This window comes from Apodemus sylvaticus, chromosome 2 (assembly GCF_947179515.1).
Source record: "Apodemus sylvaticus chromosome 2, mApoSyl1.1, whole genome shotgun sequence".
NCBI classification, from domain to species: domain Eukaryota; kingdom Metazoa; phylum Chordata; class Mammalia; order Rodentia; family Muridae; genus Apodemus; species Apodemus sylvaticus.
In genome coordinates this window covers 180,105,268-180,122,597 of record NC_067473.1, presented here as the reverse complement: position 1 = coordinate 180,122,597, position 17,330 = coordinate 180,105,268, and the positions used below count along the sequence as shown (strand labels likewise).

Below are 17,330 nucleotides of genomic sequence, written 5' to 3'. Positions count from 1 at the left end.
AATGCATAATTACAGATTCACCTTTTTCTGAAGCTAAGGCAGTTGCCCACTGAAATCCTGAATATGTGTCTATTGTATGATATCTTATATCTTAGTTTACCACACTCAGTAAAATGGAGCACATCTATTTACCAAAATTCATTTCTTTGGTATTTACCAAAATTCATTTCTTTGGGTGCCCTTAGGGTTCGTCCTGTAGGCAATGGAGTTTAGCTATACAATGAGCTAGTATGACATTGCCAAGTGATAGAGAATTCTCCCTTTATATCTTTGCCAATAACATGGTGTTTTTAATGGCATTCTGAATTCTTCAATACACTTCTTATCAAGAACTGATCAGTTTCATTATTACCTTGTGTCAGAGGGCCTGGCAAACCTGTATAGGATATTATATATATTATATTCAGTGGATCACTCCTATTCCTTATCATTTGTTGTAGCTGAATAAACAATGAAGTCAATCGAGAATCATCCTAAATAAGTTCAGTAGTACCTATGTGTAAAACAATGCTTTCTGCATGTTGAGAGGCAGTTACTACATTAAGAGACTCCTGAAAATCTGAAAACACCATAAGTATAGCATATAATTCTGATTTTTGAACTGATTGATAGGGATTCTCAAATGACTTATTTATATCTTCTACTTTATATTTCACCTTTCCTGATTTATTAATACAGTATGAAATGTTGGGGCTCTAGAAATAGAAGTTCTTTTATTATGTAATAAAGAATCCAATTAGTTCTTTTAATGAACTGAAGTCATTTGCTTTTAGGGTATTTTTTTTACTAATCTCTACCAGGAAATTACTGCATGCTTTTTGCCAGTGTTCATCTTGTATCTATAATGAAACAATTTTAGCAGTAGTAAAAGGTACCACAATTTCAGCTGGTTTTACTTCAGCTAATTGTCAAAGCCTAATTTTTCCTTTTAGTATCAGAAACTTCTATGTAGGTTTTTAAGTTCTTACTCTGTTTATGTGTTAAAAATATCCATTATAAGATGCATCTTTCCTCTGCGTATGAATTGCTATAGGGGAATGACTAGAAGGCAAGATAACTAAGATGCAGGCCATCTTTGGATTAATACATTCTGTGTATCCTGTAATGTCTTTTCTACCAAAGCTAACTCTTTTTTATTATTATTGAATATATTCTTCATTTACATTTCAAATGTTATACCGTTTCCCAGTTTCCCCCCTCCTAGAAAACCCCCAACCCGTCCCCCCACCCCTGGCTTCAAGAAGATGCCCCTCTGCCCAACCCACTCCCACCTATCACCCCTTGATTTCTGCACACTGGGGTATCTATCGAATCTTCATAGGACCAAGGACCTTTCCTCCAACTGATGTGCATTCCTCTACCACACTTGCAGCTGGAACCATGTGTACCCCTGGTTGATGGCTTAGTACTTGGGAGCCCGGGGAGTTTGGTTGGTTGATATCATCTTTCTTCCCATGGGGCTGCAAACCCCTTCAGGTTCTCCAGTCCTCCCTCCAACTCCTCCATTGGCAACTCTGCACTCAGTCCAATGGTTGGCTGCTAGCATCTGGCTCTATATCTGTAAGACTCTGGCAGAGCCCCTCCAATGACAACCATAACAGGCTCCTTTCAGCAAGCACATCTTGTCATCCATATTAGTGTTGGGGTATGGTGACTGTTTATAGGCTGAATCCCCAGGTAGGACAGTCTCTGGGTAGCCTTCCCTTCAGTCTCTGATCCACACGTTGTCTCCATAATTGCTTCTATGAGTATTTTGTTCCCTTTCTCAGAAAAACCAAAGTGCCCACACTTGGTTTTCTTTCTTCTTGAGCTTCCTGTGGTCTGTGAATTGCATCTTGTTTATTCTCGCATTTTGGGCTAATATTCACTTATCAGTGAGTGCATACCATGTGTGTTCTTTTGGGATTGGGTTATGTCACTCAGGATGACACTTTCTAGTTACATACATTTGCCTAAGAATTTCATGAATCTATTGTTTTTTTTATTTGATATAATTTATTTACATTTCAAATGATTTCCCCTTTTCTAGTCCCCCACTCCCCGAAAGTCCCGTAAGCCCCCTTCTCTTCCCCTGTCCTCCCACCCACCCCATCCCATTTCCCCGTTCTGGTTTTGCCGAATACTGCTTCACTGAGTCTTTCCAGAACCAGAGGCCACTCCTCCTTTCTTCTTGTACCTCATTTGAAGTGTGGATTATGTTTTGGGTATTCCAGTTTTCTAGGTTAATATCCACTTATTAGTGAGTGCATACCATGATTCACCTTTTGAGTCTGGGTTACCTCACTTAGTATGATGTTCTCTAGCTCCATCCATTTGCCTAAGAATTTCATGAATTCATTGTTTCTAATGGCTGAATAGTACTCCATTGTGTAGATATACCACATTTTTTGCATCCACTTTTCTGTTGAGGGATACCTGGGTTCTTTCCAGCATCTGGCAATTATACATAGGGCTGCTATGAACATAGTAGAACATGTATCCTTATTACATGGTGGGGAATCCTCTGGGTATATACCCAGGAGTGGTATAGCAGGATCTTCTGGAAGTAAGGTGCCCAGTTTTCGGAGGAACCGCCAGACTGATTTCCAGAGTGGTTGTGCCAATTTGCAACCCCACCAGCAGTGGAGGAGTGTTTCTCTTTTTCCACACCCTCTCCAACACCTGCTGTCTCCTGAATTTTTAATCTTAGCCATTCTGACTGGTGTAAGATGAAATCTCAGGGTTGTTTTGATTTGCATTTCCCTAATGACTAATGAAGTTGAGCATTTTTTAAGATGCTTCTCCGCCATCCGAAGTTCTTCAGGTAAGAATTCTTTGTTTAACTCTGTACCCCATTTTTTAATAGGGTTGTTTGGTTTTCTGGAGTCTAACTTCTTGAGTTCTTTATATGTATTGGATATTAGTCCTCTATCTAATGTAGGATTGGTGAAGATCTTTTCCCAATTTGTTGGTTGCCGAATTGTCCTCTTGATGGTGTCCTTTGCCTTACAGAAACTTTGTAATTTTATGAGGTCCCATTTGTCAATTCTTGCTCTTAGAGCATACGCTATTGGTGTTCTGTTTAGTTTTTTAATAGCTGAATGTACTTCATTGTGTAAATATACCCCATTTCCTATATCCATTCCTCTCTTGAAGGACATTTGGGTTCTTTCCAGCTTCTGGCTATTATAAATAAGGCTGCTATGAGCATAGTGGAACATGTGTCCCTATTACATGTTGGTGCATCTTCTGGGTATTTGCTCAGGAGTGGTATAGCTGGGTCCTCAGGTAGTATTATGTTTAATTTTCTGAGGAACCACTAGACTGATTTCCAGAGTGGTTTTATCAGCTTGCAGTCCCACCAGCAATGGAGGAATGTTCCTCTTTCTCCACATCCTTGCCAGTTCCCTGAGTTTTTCATCTCAGCCATTCTGACTGGTGTGAGGCAGAATCTCAGGGTTGTTTTGATTTGCATTCCCCTGACAACTAAGAATGCTGAACATTTCTTTAGGTGCTTCATGGCCATTCAATATTCCTCAGTTGAAAATTCTCTGTGTAGCTCTGTACCCCATTTTAATAGGGTTATCTGACTCTCTGGAGTCTTCTTGAGTTCTTTGTATACACTGGATATTAACTCTCTATCAGATGTAGGATTGGTAAAAATATTTTCCCAATCTGTGGGTTGCTGTTTTGTCTTATTGACAGTGTCCTTTGCCTTACAGAAGCTTTGCAGATTTATGAGGTCCCATTTGTTGATTCTTGTTCTTAGAGCATAAGCCATTGGTAGTCTGTTCAGTAAAATTTCCCTGGTGCCCATGTGTTCAAGGCTCTTCCCCACTTTCTCCTCTATATAAATAAGTGTCAGTATATCTGGTTTTATGTGAAGGTCCTTGATCGATTTGGATTTGAGCTTTGTACAAGGAGATAAGAATGGATCAATTTGCATTTTCTACATGTTGACCTCTAGTTGATCCAGCACCCTTTGTTAAAAATGCTGTCTTTTTTCCACTGGATATTTTTTTAGCTCCTTTGTCAAATATCAAGTGACCGTAGCTGTGTGGATTCATTTCGGGTTTTCAATTCTATTCTATTGATCTTCCTGCCTGTCTCTGAACCAATACCATACAGGTTTTTATCACTATTTCTCTGTAGTAGAGTCTGAGGTCAGGGATGGCAATTCCCACAGAAGATCTTTTGTTGTGGAGACTAGTTTTCACTATCCTGGATTTTTTTTTATTCCAAATGAATTTACAGATTGTTCTTTCTAGCTCTATGAAGAATTGATTTGGAATTTTGATGGAGATTGCATTGAATCTGTAAATTGCGTTTGGCAAGATGGTCATTTTTGCTATATTAATCCAATCCATGAGTTAGGGCAATCTTTCCATCTTCTGAGATCGTCTTCAATTTCTTTCTTCAGAGGCTTGAAGTTCTTGTCATACAGATCTTTCACTTTCTTGGTTAGTCACACCAAGGTATGTAATATTATTTGTGACTATAGTGAAGGGTGTCATTTCCCTAATTTCTTTCTTAACTTGTTTATCTTTTGAGTAGAGAAAGACTATTTATTTGTTTGAGTTAATTTTATATCTGGCCACTTTGCTGAAGTTGTTTATCAGCTTTAGGAGTTCTCTGGTGGAAGTTTTGAGGTCCCTTAACTATACTATCATATCATCTGCAAATAGTGATATTTTGACTTCTTACTTTCCAATTTATATACTTTTGACCTCCCTATGTTGTCTAATTTCTCTGGCTAGGACTTTAAGTACATATTAGATAGATAGGAAGAGAGTGGGAAACCATGTATGGTCCCAAATTTTAGTGAGATTGCTTCAAGTTTCTCTCCATTTAGCTTGATGTCAGCTACTGGTTTGCCGTATATTGCTTTCACTATGTTAAGGTATGGGCCTTGAATTTTTGATCTCTCCAAGACTTTTAACATGAAGGGATTCAATTTTGTCAAATGCTTTTTCAGCATCTAATGAAATGATCGTGCGTTTTCTTTCTTTGAGTTTGTGTATGTAGTGGATTACATTGATGGATTTCCATATATTAAACCATCCCTGCAACCCTGGGAGGAAGCCACTTGATCATGGTGAATTATCATTTTGATGTATTCTAGGATTTGGTTGGCCAGAATCTTATTAAGTATTTTTGTATCAATGTTCATAAAGGAAATGGGTCTGAAGTTCTCTTTCCTTTTTAGTCTTTGTTTAGTTTAGGTATAAGCGTTATTGTGACTTCATAGAATGAATTGGGTAGTGATCTTTGTGTTTCTATTTTGTGGAATAGTTTGAAGAGTTTCAGTATTAGGTCTTCTTTGATAGTCTGATGGAATTCCCCACGAGACCCATCTGGTACTAGGCATTTTTTGGTTGGGAGACTGTTAATGAAAACTTCTATTTCCTCAGGCCTTATGGATTATTTAGATGGTTAATCTGATTCTGTTTTAACATTGGCAGCTGGTATGTGTCTAGAAAATTGTTCATTTCATCCAGATTTTCCAATTTTGTTGAGTATATACTCTTATAGTAGGGTCTGATGACCTTTTGAATTTCCCAAGTTTCTGTTGTTATATCTGTTTTAATTTCTGATTTTATTAATTTAGGTAGTGCCTCTGTGCCCTCTGGTTAGTCTGGCTAAGGGTTTTTCTATCTTGTTGATTTTCTCAAAGAACCAACTCCTGGTTTTGTTGATTCTTTGTATAGTTCTTTTTGTTTCTATTTGGTCAATTTCAGTCCTGAGCTTGCTTATTTCCTACTGTCTACTCCTCTTGGGTGTATTTGCTTCTTTTTTTCTAGAGCTTTCAGGTGTGTTGTGAAGCTGTTAGTGTAAGCTCTCTCCATTTTCTTTTTGGAGGCTCTTAGATATATGAGTTTTCCTCTTAGCACTGCTTTCATTGTGTCCAATAAGTTTTGGTATGATGTGTCTTCATTTTCAATAAATTCTAAAAGGTCTTTAATTTCTTTCTTTATTTCTTTCTTGACCAAGTGATCATTGAGTAGAGAATTGTCAACATCCATGTGTATGTGTGTTTTCGGTTGTTTTTGTTTGAACTTAAGACCAGCCTTAGACCGTGGTGATCTGATAGGGTGCATGTAATTATTTCAATATTCCTTTATCTGTTGAGGCCTGTTTTGTGACCAATTATATGGTCAGTTTAGGAGAAGGTACTATGAGGTTCTGAGAAGAAGGAATTTTCTTTTTCTTTAGGATGGATTGCTCTATAAATATGTTAGATCCATTTGGTTCATAACTTCTGCAAGCTTCACTGTGTCTCTGTTTAGTTTTTGTTTCTATGATTTTTCTATTGCTGAGAGTAGGGAGTTGAAGTCTCTCACTGCAGTTGTGTGGCATACAGTTGTGCTTTGAGCTTTAGTAAAGTTTCATTTATGAACGTGGTGCCCTTGCATTTGGAGCATAGATGGTCAGAATTGAGAGTTCATCTTGGTAGATTTTTCTTTTTACCAGTATGAAGTGTCCTTCCTTATCTTTTTTGACAACTTTTGGTTGAAAGTTGATTTTATCCGATATAAGAATGGCCACTACAGCTTGTTTCTTGGAACCATTTGCTTGGAAAATTGTTTTCCAACCTTTGACTCTGAGGTAGTGACTGTATTTTCCACCGAGGGCAGTTTCTTGTATGCAGCAAAATGTTGGATCCTGTTTACAAATCCAGTCTGTTAGTCTATGTCTTTTTATTGGGGGAATTGAGCCCACTGATGTTAAGAGATATTAAGGAAAGGTGATTGTTACTTCCTGTTAGCTTTGTTGTTAAAGGTGGAATCTGTATTCTTTTGGGTTTGCAGAAAGAAGATTACTGCTTTTTCTAGGGTGTAGTTTCCCTCCTTGTGTTGGTATTTTCCACCCACTATCCTTTGTAGATCTGGGTTTGTGAAAAGATATTGTGTAAGTTTGGTTTTGTCATGGAATGTCTTCTCTGTCTTTGGTTATTGAGAGTTTTTCTGGGTATAGTAGCCTGGGCTGACATTTGTGTTCTCTTTGTGTCTGTATGACATCTGCCCAGGATCTTCTAGCTTTCATAGTTTCTGGTGAGAAGGCTGGTATAATTCTGATAGGTCTGCCTTTATATGTTACTTGACCTTTTCCCCTTAATGCTTTTAATATTCTTTCTTTGTTTAGTGCATTTGGTGTATTGGTTATTATGTAACAGGAGTAATTACTGTTCTGGTCCAGTCTGTTTGGAGTTTTGAAGGCTTCTTGTATGTTAATGGGTATCTCTTTCTTTAGGTTAGGGAAGTTTTCTTCTATAATTTTGCTAAAGATATTTACTGGCCCTTTAAGTTGTAAATCTTTGCTCTCTTCTATACCTATAATCCTTAGGTTTGGTCTTCTCATTATTTTCTGGATGTTTTGGATTACAAGCTTTTTGCATTTTCTTTGACTGTTGAGTCAATGTTTTCTATGGTATCTTCAGCACCTGATATTCTCTCTTCTGTGTCATATATTCTGTTGATGCTTGCATCTATGACTCCTGATTTATTTCCAAGGTTTTCTATCTCCAGAGTTGTCTCACTTTGTGATTTGTTTATTGTTTGTACTTCCAATTTTAGATCCTGCATGGTTTGTTCCATTCCTTCACTTGTTTGTTTTCACTTGTTTGTTTGTATTTTCCTGTAATTCTTTAAGGGATTTTTGTGTTTCCTCTTTAAGGGCTCCTACCTGTTGACCCATGTTTTCCTGTATTTCTTTAATGTCCTTCTTGAAGTCCTCTATCAGCATAATGAGATGTGATTTTAAATTCATTTCTTGCTTTTCCGGTGTGTTGGGGTATCCAGGATTTGCTGTTGTGGGAGAACTCGGTTCAGATAGTGCCAAGTTGCCTTGGTTTCTGTTGGTAATGTTCTTGTGTTTGTCCTTTGCCATCTGTATCTTTTATTAGCTGGTCTTGCTGTCTCTTACTGTGACTTTTCTGTCCTGCAAGTCTGTGTATCTATACTCCTGGGATTCCTGTCCTCTCTGTGCATACAGGTATGTAGGCACTCCTGGGAGACAGACTCTCCTGTGGGGGTGTTTGTGTATGTAGCTCTGTGGCCCAGGATCAGCTCTGTGCTCTCAGGACTTTTCACAGTCCTGGGATGTTAGCTATCTGCCTGTGCTACCTAGATATGGCTCACTGTGGCAGAGGATGGTCCCCAACTGGAGACAGAAACTGGAAGGCTCCCACCTGATGGTACTGGACAGGTTCCTCTGAGCAGTAGGGGTGGTCTTACCTGTGCTTCCAGGCCTCTCTGCACTCCCATGGAGAGACCAACTGCCCTGAGTGCAGCAGGTTCTCGAGGATGTATCAGGAGATGGTGTCTTGACTGTGGCAGACCCATCTAGAGTCTGCCCAGGAGAAAGGCCAGGTAGCAGAAGGGGCGGAAGGAACAGAAGGGGAGTGATATTTGGGAGGGCAGAGGTTTTGGTGGTTGCTGGGTAGCATGTCCCACCAGGCCCCCAGCAGCAGCTCTGGGACTCCAGAGGCTTAGGGGGTTCTTACCAACTGCTCTGTGTGCAGCAGGTTCTCAACTGCCCTGTGTGCAGGGGGGTTCTCTAAGATGTATCAGGAGATGTGTCTTCACTACGGCAGACTCAACAAGGGTCTACTCCAGCAGAAAGGCCAGGTGCCTAAAGCTAACTCTTATTCAGCCTCAGCTGATAATTTCCTCGGGCTATTTAAATCTACAACCTTGTTGGGTTTGAAAAAATTGCTTAGCTCTTGAGTAGCCAAGTCAATTTCAAGCCTCAGCCAGTTAACATTTCCTGGTAGCTCCTGAAAATCATTCACAGTCCTTAATTGGTTTCTTCTGATTTGCACCTTTTGTAACTTAAACTTTTGTAGACTTATTCATAGAATCCTCTCTTTCTATTTTTTCAGGGTGATTTGCAATCTCCAACAAGGGAAGGTTATTTTTTAAAACTTCATCAAACATTCTTTCCAAGATATTTATATCTGAATTGGCCAATAGAATATCATCCAGATACTGATAAATAATAGTTTGAGGAAATTGTTTATGATTCATCTTCAGTCCTAACTGGTTCTGAACACCCTGTTTTCAGGGAAACAGGAGTCAGTAAACTGCAGATGATCTCTTTGCACTCAACTCCTCACAGTGAATATTTCCTGTGTCTACACAGATACAAATATGAAACAACGATTTTACCTACAAGCAACATGTCCTCAAACAGCTTCTTGTGTGTGGAAAACAGAACACAGACCTTAAAGCCGACGCAAGACCCAACAGGTTGACTCCTGTTTCTCATTGCTTTTTGCTTAGACACTTGGCCACAGAATACTTTTTTATGAAGGGATTTAATATAAAACTAGGTTTATTAGACATATAAGCAAAGGAGAATTTATTTCCATTTTCAGGGACAGGAGATATCTAATAACCTAGAATACTCTCCCTCTTGAGTTTGGAAATACTTATTAAGATGCTTTTGTTTCTTAAAGTGTGTATTTAAAAAAAAATAGCCATAAATTTCTACTACAGCACTACTGTAGAGATAGACTCACAAGAGAAAATGAATTAAAAAGACGGATTTAGACAGACAATATGATCTATGTGTTTGGTCTAGTTTACTTTCTGTTGCTATAATAAAAGGCTGACCTGAGAACCATTTACAGAAAACTTTGAATTAACTGTTAGTGTTAGTAACACTTAACCATGAACTACTTATGTGGTTTTCTCTTGTTTTAATGCAGAATGTGTGAAACAAATGAAGTCATTAATGTGGATATATGTACTGGTAGGAAATATTATACGTGGAATTGGTGAAACTCCCATCATGCCCTTGGGTATTTCTTACATCGAAGACTTTGCAAACTCAGAAAACTCTCCTTTATATATTGGTAAGTTTGAAAATCAGCCTTGGGATTATTGATTTCAATGCTTTGTAGTTTTCAGCATAGTGTGCAATGTGCTACAGTATCATTGGTCTAAAGAATGCTCAAATAAGGGGAACCACTAGCTCCAGATATACCAATTCATCAAAGAGCTTCTTATTGTTGGGAACCCTCAGATCTGCCGGTGAACAGTGAACAGTGAACAGTCGTCTGATGTTGCCAAGGCATCTGTAAACCATTCATAGAATTGCCAGTAATTCTTGCAAAAATGTTCTTTAGATTCAATTGTTTTGTTTTGTTTTTCTACTTTTTGTAGCTTTTGGGTTCTAATTCCTTTATTTAAAAGTTATCCCAATTCCATTGTTGGCCATTTTGTGTCTATTGTATTTTAAAGTATAATTCTCCTTTCTCTTTCTCTGTATCTCTCTCTGAATGTCTCTCTCCCTCTGTGTGTGTGTGTGTGTGTGTGTGTGTATGTGTGTGTATGAGAGAGAGAGAGAGAGAGAGAGAGAGAGAGAGAGACAGAGTGAGTGTGAGTAGAGTGTGTGTGTGTGTGTGTGTGTGCCATATATTGTTTACTTTTTCATGCACTCATAAGCATTGGAGTGTTCGTGGACCAAACACTGTTTTAATCCTGTATTCCCTATCCTGTATACCATACCATCCATTTTTTGTTTGTTTGTTTTTTTCGAGACAGGGTTTCTCTGTGCAGCCCTGGCTGTCCTGGAACTCACTCTGTAGACCAGACTGGCCTCAAACTCAGAAATCTCCCTGCCTCTGCCTCCCAAGTGCTGGGATTAAAGGCGTGTGCCACCACCACCCAGCACCAACCATATTCTTACTTACCATCTGTTCTCTTCTACTACTGGGGATTCTATACCCTGTTTCTCTATGAAATTAATGGTACAATTACATTCCTTATAATCCCTTAGCCTAGACATTTTTTCCATCATTTTAACAAATATATGGATGCATTCTTTTGGCATATTGCTTGAAGTTATTTTTTTAAAAATGTATGCTCTCCCAGCAAGAATAAATTTAGTTTCCATCTTCTTATGTTAGCTACTAAATAATCTGAAGTTATTATAAATAATTTGATTATATTATTGAGTAAATTTATCTGTACTTGATATATAAACCCATAACTATGGTTGGCAACCACTTTGGATGTGAAATGACCATTTCAAAGGGGTCACCTAACATCATAAAACACAGATACTTACATTGTGATTTATAATAGTAGCAAAATCACCATCATTAAATAGCAAGAAAATTATTTTATTGAGAACTGTATTAAAGGATTCCAACATTAAGAAGGTTGAGAACCAGTGCTATACAGAGATTTTTTTAAATTAATGTAGACATAAAATCAATAAAAACCAAACAAAAAGAACTTAATATGGTAAGATATGACAGGAAGAGATGTAGGATTAATGAAAATGAATTATATTTAAAAATAAGCTTTGTCCATTTATGGAGACTTATTAATTTGACAGTAATTTTTTTCTAGTGTTAATTTAGTCATTGTCTTTAGATCTCTTCACATTCATCTAAGAAAAAATACATGTACATCCCTAAAATCATAAATAGATATATTTATCAAAATTTGAGACAAATTATATAGATAAATATATAAACTACAATAATAACTATATGAAGTGAATAAGATACATACTTTGTGAATCTTATATTTAGTACATAAGTAGCTTAGTTTCTTAAATGAATAGATATATAATTGTTTAAGTATGTATAAGGAAATAAACACAAAACAAATGAAGAACATAATTTGATATATGGCTCCGTAGCTGCACAGATATAGAAGCCAAATATAAAACTTGGAGTTATTTATGTAGACAATATGTTAAATCAAGAAGAAATGCAATGTTCTTGAGAATGCACAAATGTGCTGAGTATTCATAATAATCCACACTTGAGACTCTTCTACTTGGGTAGAATAAGAAGAGGAAAAGTTAACAGGGACTATCCATGGGAATAAAGTGAGAAATAAACGTACAATTTGGAGAAGGTGTTAGGAGGAAGCAGACAGATGAGGAGTTGGACAATTATGTCAAGTAAGTTAAGAGAATAAAGAAAAATAGTAGAGAAAGTGATCCCTGTGGAGGTCACTTTTGGTACTAAAAGAGTACCTTAAAATCACAAACCATCTGAGCAGAATGACAGACAGACAGTGTAGGGCATGGCAGAACTCAGTAGTTTGGAGATCTTGTAGGATGCTTTGCATAGAGGACATCAAACAGAAGGAAGTGTTTGAGAGAACAAGGAAGGTAGAAGAATGTGGTATTGAGAAGTCAGGCACACACAGGAAGACTAACCCGTCGAACCACAGAGAAGGAGTAAAGGATGGGATATAAAGAGAAGGGAGGAAGTTGACTTTGTTCATATCTGAGTTTTCTGTTGGTAGTGGTGGCTCAGGAGAGGTTCTGAACTGCAGATACATTGGGAGGTACTTGAGGGGGTTTCAAAGAAGCCAGGTGTGGTTGGAAAGGAAGAAGGAAGTGAAAATAACTGTGAGATAAGAAAATGACCAGGATAACATCAAAGAGAAGTGCTGTTATGAGGACACATTCTTTCTGTGGAAGGAAATTTCCAGAGTGAAGCTTTGATGAATCTGCACTATAAGAAATTCATTACAACACACACTCATTTAGAAACAGTTCTAATTTAATTTCTGTTCCTGTGAATAAATTCAACATTTAAGAGAAAGGGGTTCATTTGGAGAAAGGGGTTTATCTGTCTTACATTTCCAGCACATCTAAGCCATAGTAACAGGAGTCAAAGCAACTGGTCACATCTTCAAAAACTGAGTGAATGTATTTGTGCTATGGCTTTGCTTACATGGTTGTGTTCAGCTGTTTCTCTACTCCTACCCATTCAGAACTTCCTGCCCAGGGAATGGCTGCCCACACTGGGCTTGGCCTTTTCACATTATTTTACTTACTTTAGACAATTTCCTATGGACATGTCCAAAGGTAAACCCAATGTAGACAGTACTCCATTTAGGATTTCCTCTCAGGTAATTCTATGATGTACCAAGTTGACAATGAAAGCTAACCATTATTGAGGCCCCTTTAAAACATGGCTATGAAAACATCAGAGGACCTTGTTCACTTTGGGGCTTTGAAGGGACTGATAGTGACACCCTTGCCTTCATCTTGACATAAAAGATGTGTCAATTTGGAAGATTGCTTTAAGACATAAAAGATGTGTCAATTTGGAAGGTTGCTTTAAGAAATGAAGATTCTGTGTCAGTCAACTTCTTTTTACTTTATTATATAGCTGAGATAATGGTTATAAAGACAAATTCACATGGCTCACATCTTTAGATGTTTGGTCTATGTTGCTGGGCTATGTGGTTTGGTCATCAAGAAGCTAATTATGGCAGAAGGATGAGTCTGGTAAAAACCATTCATCTTGTGATGGGAAAATACAACAAAATATGAAAGAGACTATGGTTGTACTCCAGATGACCTGAAGACTCACCACCACGCTCTGCATGGGAAGGGTTCCATCAGAATCCTGTGATACCTCGATGGGAAACAATTCTGTAACACATGATCTTCTGAGAATGTTCGATATTGAAACAATGGAAAATTCTTTCTTAATATTTATAAACGCCAATGCAGGTACATAAACATACATATGATACATGTTGATATATATGTTATATGTACATATGTATGTACATTTAACATAGATACCAAGCATAATTTCTTTATATGTTGAATATATAAAATGTATCTCCAGTCGTAGAATATGTAGCTCTGTGGTAGAGCTTTTGCCTACCCTGTTGCATTATATTCACAGTTCTGCAAAGGAAGGAAAAGAAATTAAGATTATAAGAAATTCAATCTCACAGCTTTTTGTGTGCAAGAAAATTCATGTGTGGTTATGTATATTCCTATCTTTGTTTACTTCCAGGGATTTTAGAAGTGGGAAGGCTTTTTGGCCCAATTTTTGGACTTTTGTTGGGATCTTTCTGTGCACGTGTTTATGTAGACATTGGGTCGGTGAATACAGGTAACACAATGCATTTTACTTATAAAGTCCTGTACAAGTTAAGTCTGGTTCTTTTTCCCAGCCCCATGCTCCCAGAAATAAGACTCAGATTCAAAATACATTTACACATACCATGGCTATATAGCTAGACTCTTCTTTGACTAGCTCATAACTTAAATTAACCCATTATTTCTAATCTACATTCTGTTGCATGTCTGATTTCCTGTACTCAGGTACCATGAAACCATTATGTCACATCTTTCAGGGTAAATTTCCTGTGCCTGTCACTATCCCAGAATCTATTCTGCCTTACTGATATCCCATCCCCTATTTCCTATCTACGATATAGGCCATCAAATTTATTATTGACAGGTGCTACATCCACGCATACTCAAGATATTTTTTTACACAATTCCTCATTTGAGTCTAATAAAAAGATCTTCTCTTAAATAAGAACTGTATACAAATATAATAATTATAAAACAAAAACTATAAGGGGAGATTGATATTTGCAATGATCAGCCTATAGAATTTGGTAACTTTTGATACTATTTTATTATCTATCCTATCTTGGCAGGTTTAAGGCTTTGTACTTAATTCAACTTCAACCCTAACTTATATTATGAATCTCGAAAAAAATCTTCTTAAGTTCTAAACAACTTAAGCTTGGTTGTGATGTTATAACTATCTAGTCTTCAACCCCATCAGAGACCTGAGAAGAAATAAACACTGCCTGAGTAAGTAGGAAATGTAGACAAGCAGCTTACAATATTATGTACAAGAGAGAAATAGTGGGCTACCTGAACAGAGCTCCAGAATTGTCTCTATAACATTGGAACATCCATCTTCAGTCTTCTGGCCAAGTACATCAGACAGACATATTAGTGAAGCAAGAGCTATAAGGGACTTGCTTACCCTGTATTGGCAGAGTTTGGTAGTCATCTTCCTTGCACCCATTTGTCCATTTTGGACAGCATTTTTCTTTTCTTTTTAAGATTTATTTATTTTTATTTATATGAGTACACTGAAGCTGTCTTCAGACACACACCAGAAGAATGCATCAGATCCCATTCCAGATGGTTGTTAGCCACCATGTTGTTGCTTGGAATTGAACTCAGGACATCTGGAAGAGCAGTCAGTGCTCTTACCCACTGAGTCATCTCTCCAGCCCTCTACTTTCTCTCTTTCTCTCCCTCTCCCTCTCCCTCTCCCTCTCCCTCTCCCTCTCCCTCTCCCTCTCCCTCTCCCTCTCCCTCTCCCTCTCCCTCTTTCTTTCTTTCTTTCTTTCTTTCTTTCTTTCTTTCTTTCTTTCTTTCTTTCTTTCTTTCTTTCTTTCTTTCTTTCTTTCTTTCTTTCTTTCAGTTATTCTTTATATCCTGGTTACATCCTCCCACAACCCCCCCCCCCCCTCTTATCCTCTCTCACTTTCTCCTCTGATTGAGTGGGGACCCACTGACTACCCCATTAGCACATTAAGTCTCTGTAGGGCTATGTATATCCTCTCCCACTGAGGCTAGACAAGGAAGTCCAGGTAGAGAGCATGTCTTATGAACAAGCAACAGATTTTGGGATAGCCCTATTCTAGTTGTTTGGGACCCACAAAGACTAAGCTGCGCATTTGTTACATATGTGTGGAGAGTCATAGGTCCAACCCATGTATGTATAGAGAGTTAGTTAAACCTCTTTGGCTCCGGGTAGGTGCAGGTCATTGCACCCACTCAAGAACTCTGGATTTGTGAATGAAGACATACACGCCAACTAATTTTGATATGCCTTGACTAGCTCAATGTTTGGGCACTTCTAAACCTCCCTGCAGCTAACACACATTCCTGTCTGGTATTCTTGAATTAGTATTTGCTAAATCTATATTTTATTTCTGCTGCCCCAGGCCCAGTCAGGCGAGTGACCACTGTGGCCACTTACCCTGGTTCTTACATGTCAGCAGAGCTTTAAGCCTGTTTTCTTTGCTCCCCCATCATGGTGATTCTCCTCTTCCTCCCTCCCTCTATCCCTTGGTTCTTTGCTTGTGAAATCTAAAAAATCCTACCTGCCCAATCATTGGCTATATGACCACTTTTTATTACAAATGGAAGCCAGCTTGGGGCACAGACCCTCAACATCTGGAACTGCAGCTTTTGGGAGCAAAATTAAGAGAAAACATTATAGCCAATTCTCACCCCTTACATATTCTTTGATTGGTGGTTCAATCTCTGAGTTCTGCAAGGGACCAGGTTAGTAAATTTTATTGGTTTTCCTGTGTAGTTCCTATCTCCTTCTGGGCCTTCAATCCTTATCCCAACTCTTCCGTAAGACTCCCCAGGCTCTGTCCAATGTTTGGTTGTGGGTCTCTGCAATCTGTTTCAGTCACCTGCTGGGGAAAGCCTCTCAGAGGACAGGTATGCTAGGCTTCTATCTGCAAGTATAGCAGAGTATCATTAATAGTGTCAGAGGTTGATTCTTGCCCATGGGATGGATCTCAAGTTGGGCAGTTTGTTAGTTTGCCATCCTCTCAGTCTCTCCTCTATCCCTCATCACTATATTTCTTTTAGACAGGATAAATTTTGCTTCACAAGTTTTGTGGGTGGGTTTGTGTCCCTAACTTTCCACTGCGGTTCCAGCCTGGCTACAGGAGGTCACCACTTCAGATTCCAAATCTCCAGTGTTGTAAAGCTATGGTTGAAGCATGGGCATTTTCTTTGCCCAGTGGTTAGCTTGCTACAATTGAAGCAACTCCATATTGGAGGTTGTTATTAATGCTCAGGATCTTTGAAGTGGAATGGTGGTACTATCAGGAGCAGACCTGTATCATTGTCAAAAAATTTTTTTAATAATGAAACAATGATAAATGCCTTGTTCTGTGGATCTCTGATGTTTTTGAAAACTCTCAAGAGTCTATCTGAATTATCAAACATTACAAAGTATTTTAGATTAACTTTAAAAACATCTTATTGTAATTAATTAAACTAGGAACTAATATGACCATGAGTTTGTCTACCTGAGTATTAATTTGCAATTTTATTTATCCCTAACATTTTGTAAGAGCAGCTTTCTAAAGGACTAGAAATTTATATTGTATTTTTAAGAATTATGAAAATATAATACAGCAAATAAACTTTGAAAACCTATATATGTTATATGTATCAAAATAACCTTAAATTTGTATCAATATATAATAACATATGAATGTGTCAAAATAAATGTATTTCTGTACCACTATATAAAATTTTATACCTATATAACAAAATATAACTTCAATTTGCCTCAAAATATAAAGAGCTTCACCAACGTAAGATTATGGCTATAATTTTTTGTTTGGTTGTGTATGAGTAGATTCAATAATCTATCCCTTTTGTCTAATATTCTTGTAATGTTTCTATATCCCCCCTTTTTTTTAACCTCTTTCTCCTATCTAATAAAGAAAAGAGGACAGAGGAAAAAAAAAGAAGGAAAAAGAAATCCCTGAATCTAACCTCCCTGTTTGGTC

At 37.8% G+C, this 17,330-nt stretch overlaps 1 protein-coding gene across 3 annotated transcripts in view; it reads left to right on the top strand.

The window, feature by feature from the left end:
* Positions 1–17,330, top strand: part of LOC127677744 (solute carrier organic anion transporter family member 1A1-like) — a 72,254-nt gene that overhangs the window by 14,780 nt on the left and 40,144 nt on the right. For 2 of the 3 annotated variants that reach the window (XM_052172761.1, XM_052172762.1), the window contains 3 exons: positions 9,121–9,227; positions 9,689–9,835; positions 13,769–13,867. In XM_052172761.1, coding sequence (XP_052028721.1) covers positions 9,121–9,227; positions 9,689–9,835; positions 13,769–13,867 — 353 coding nt within the window. The remainder of the gene's footprint in view (positions 1–9,120; positions 9,228–9,688; positions 9,836–13,768; positions 13,868–17,330) is intronic. The other variant, XM_052172763.1, reaches the window with a different exon arrangement.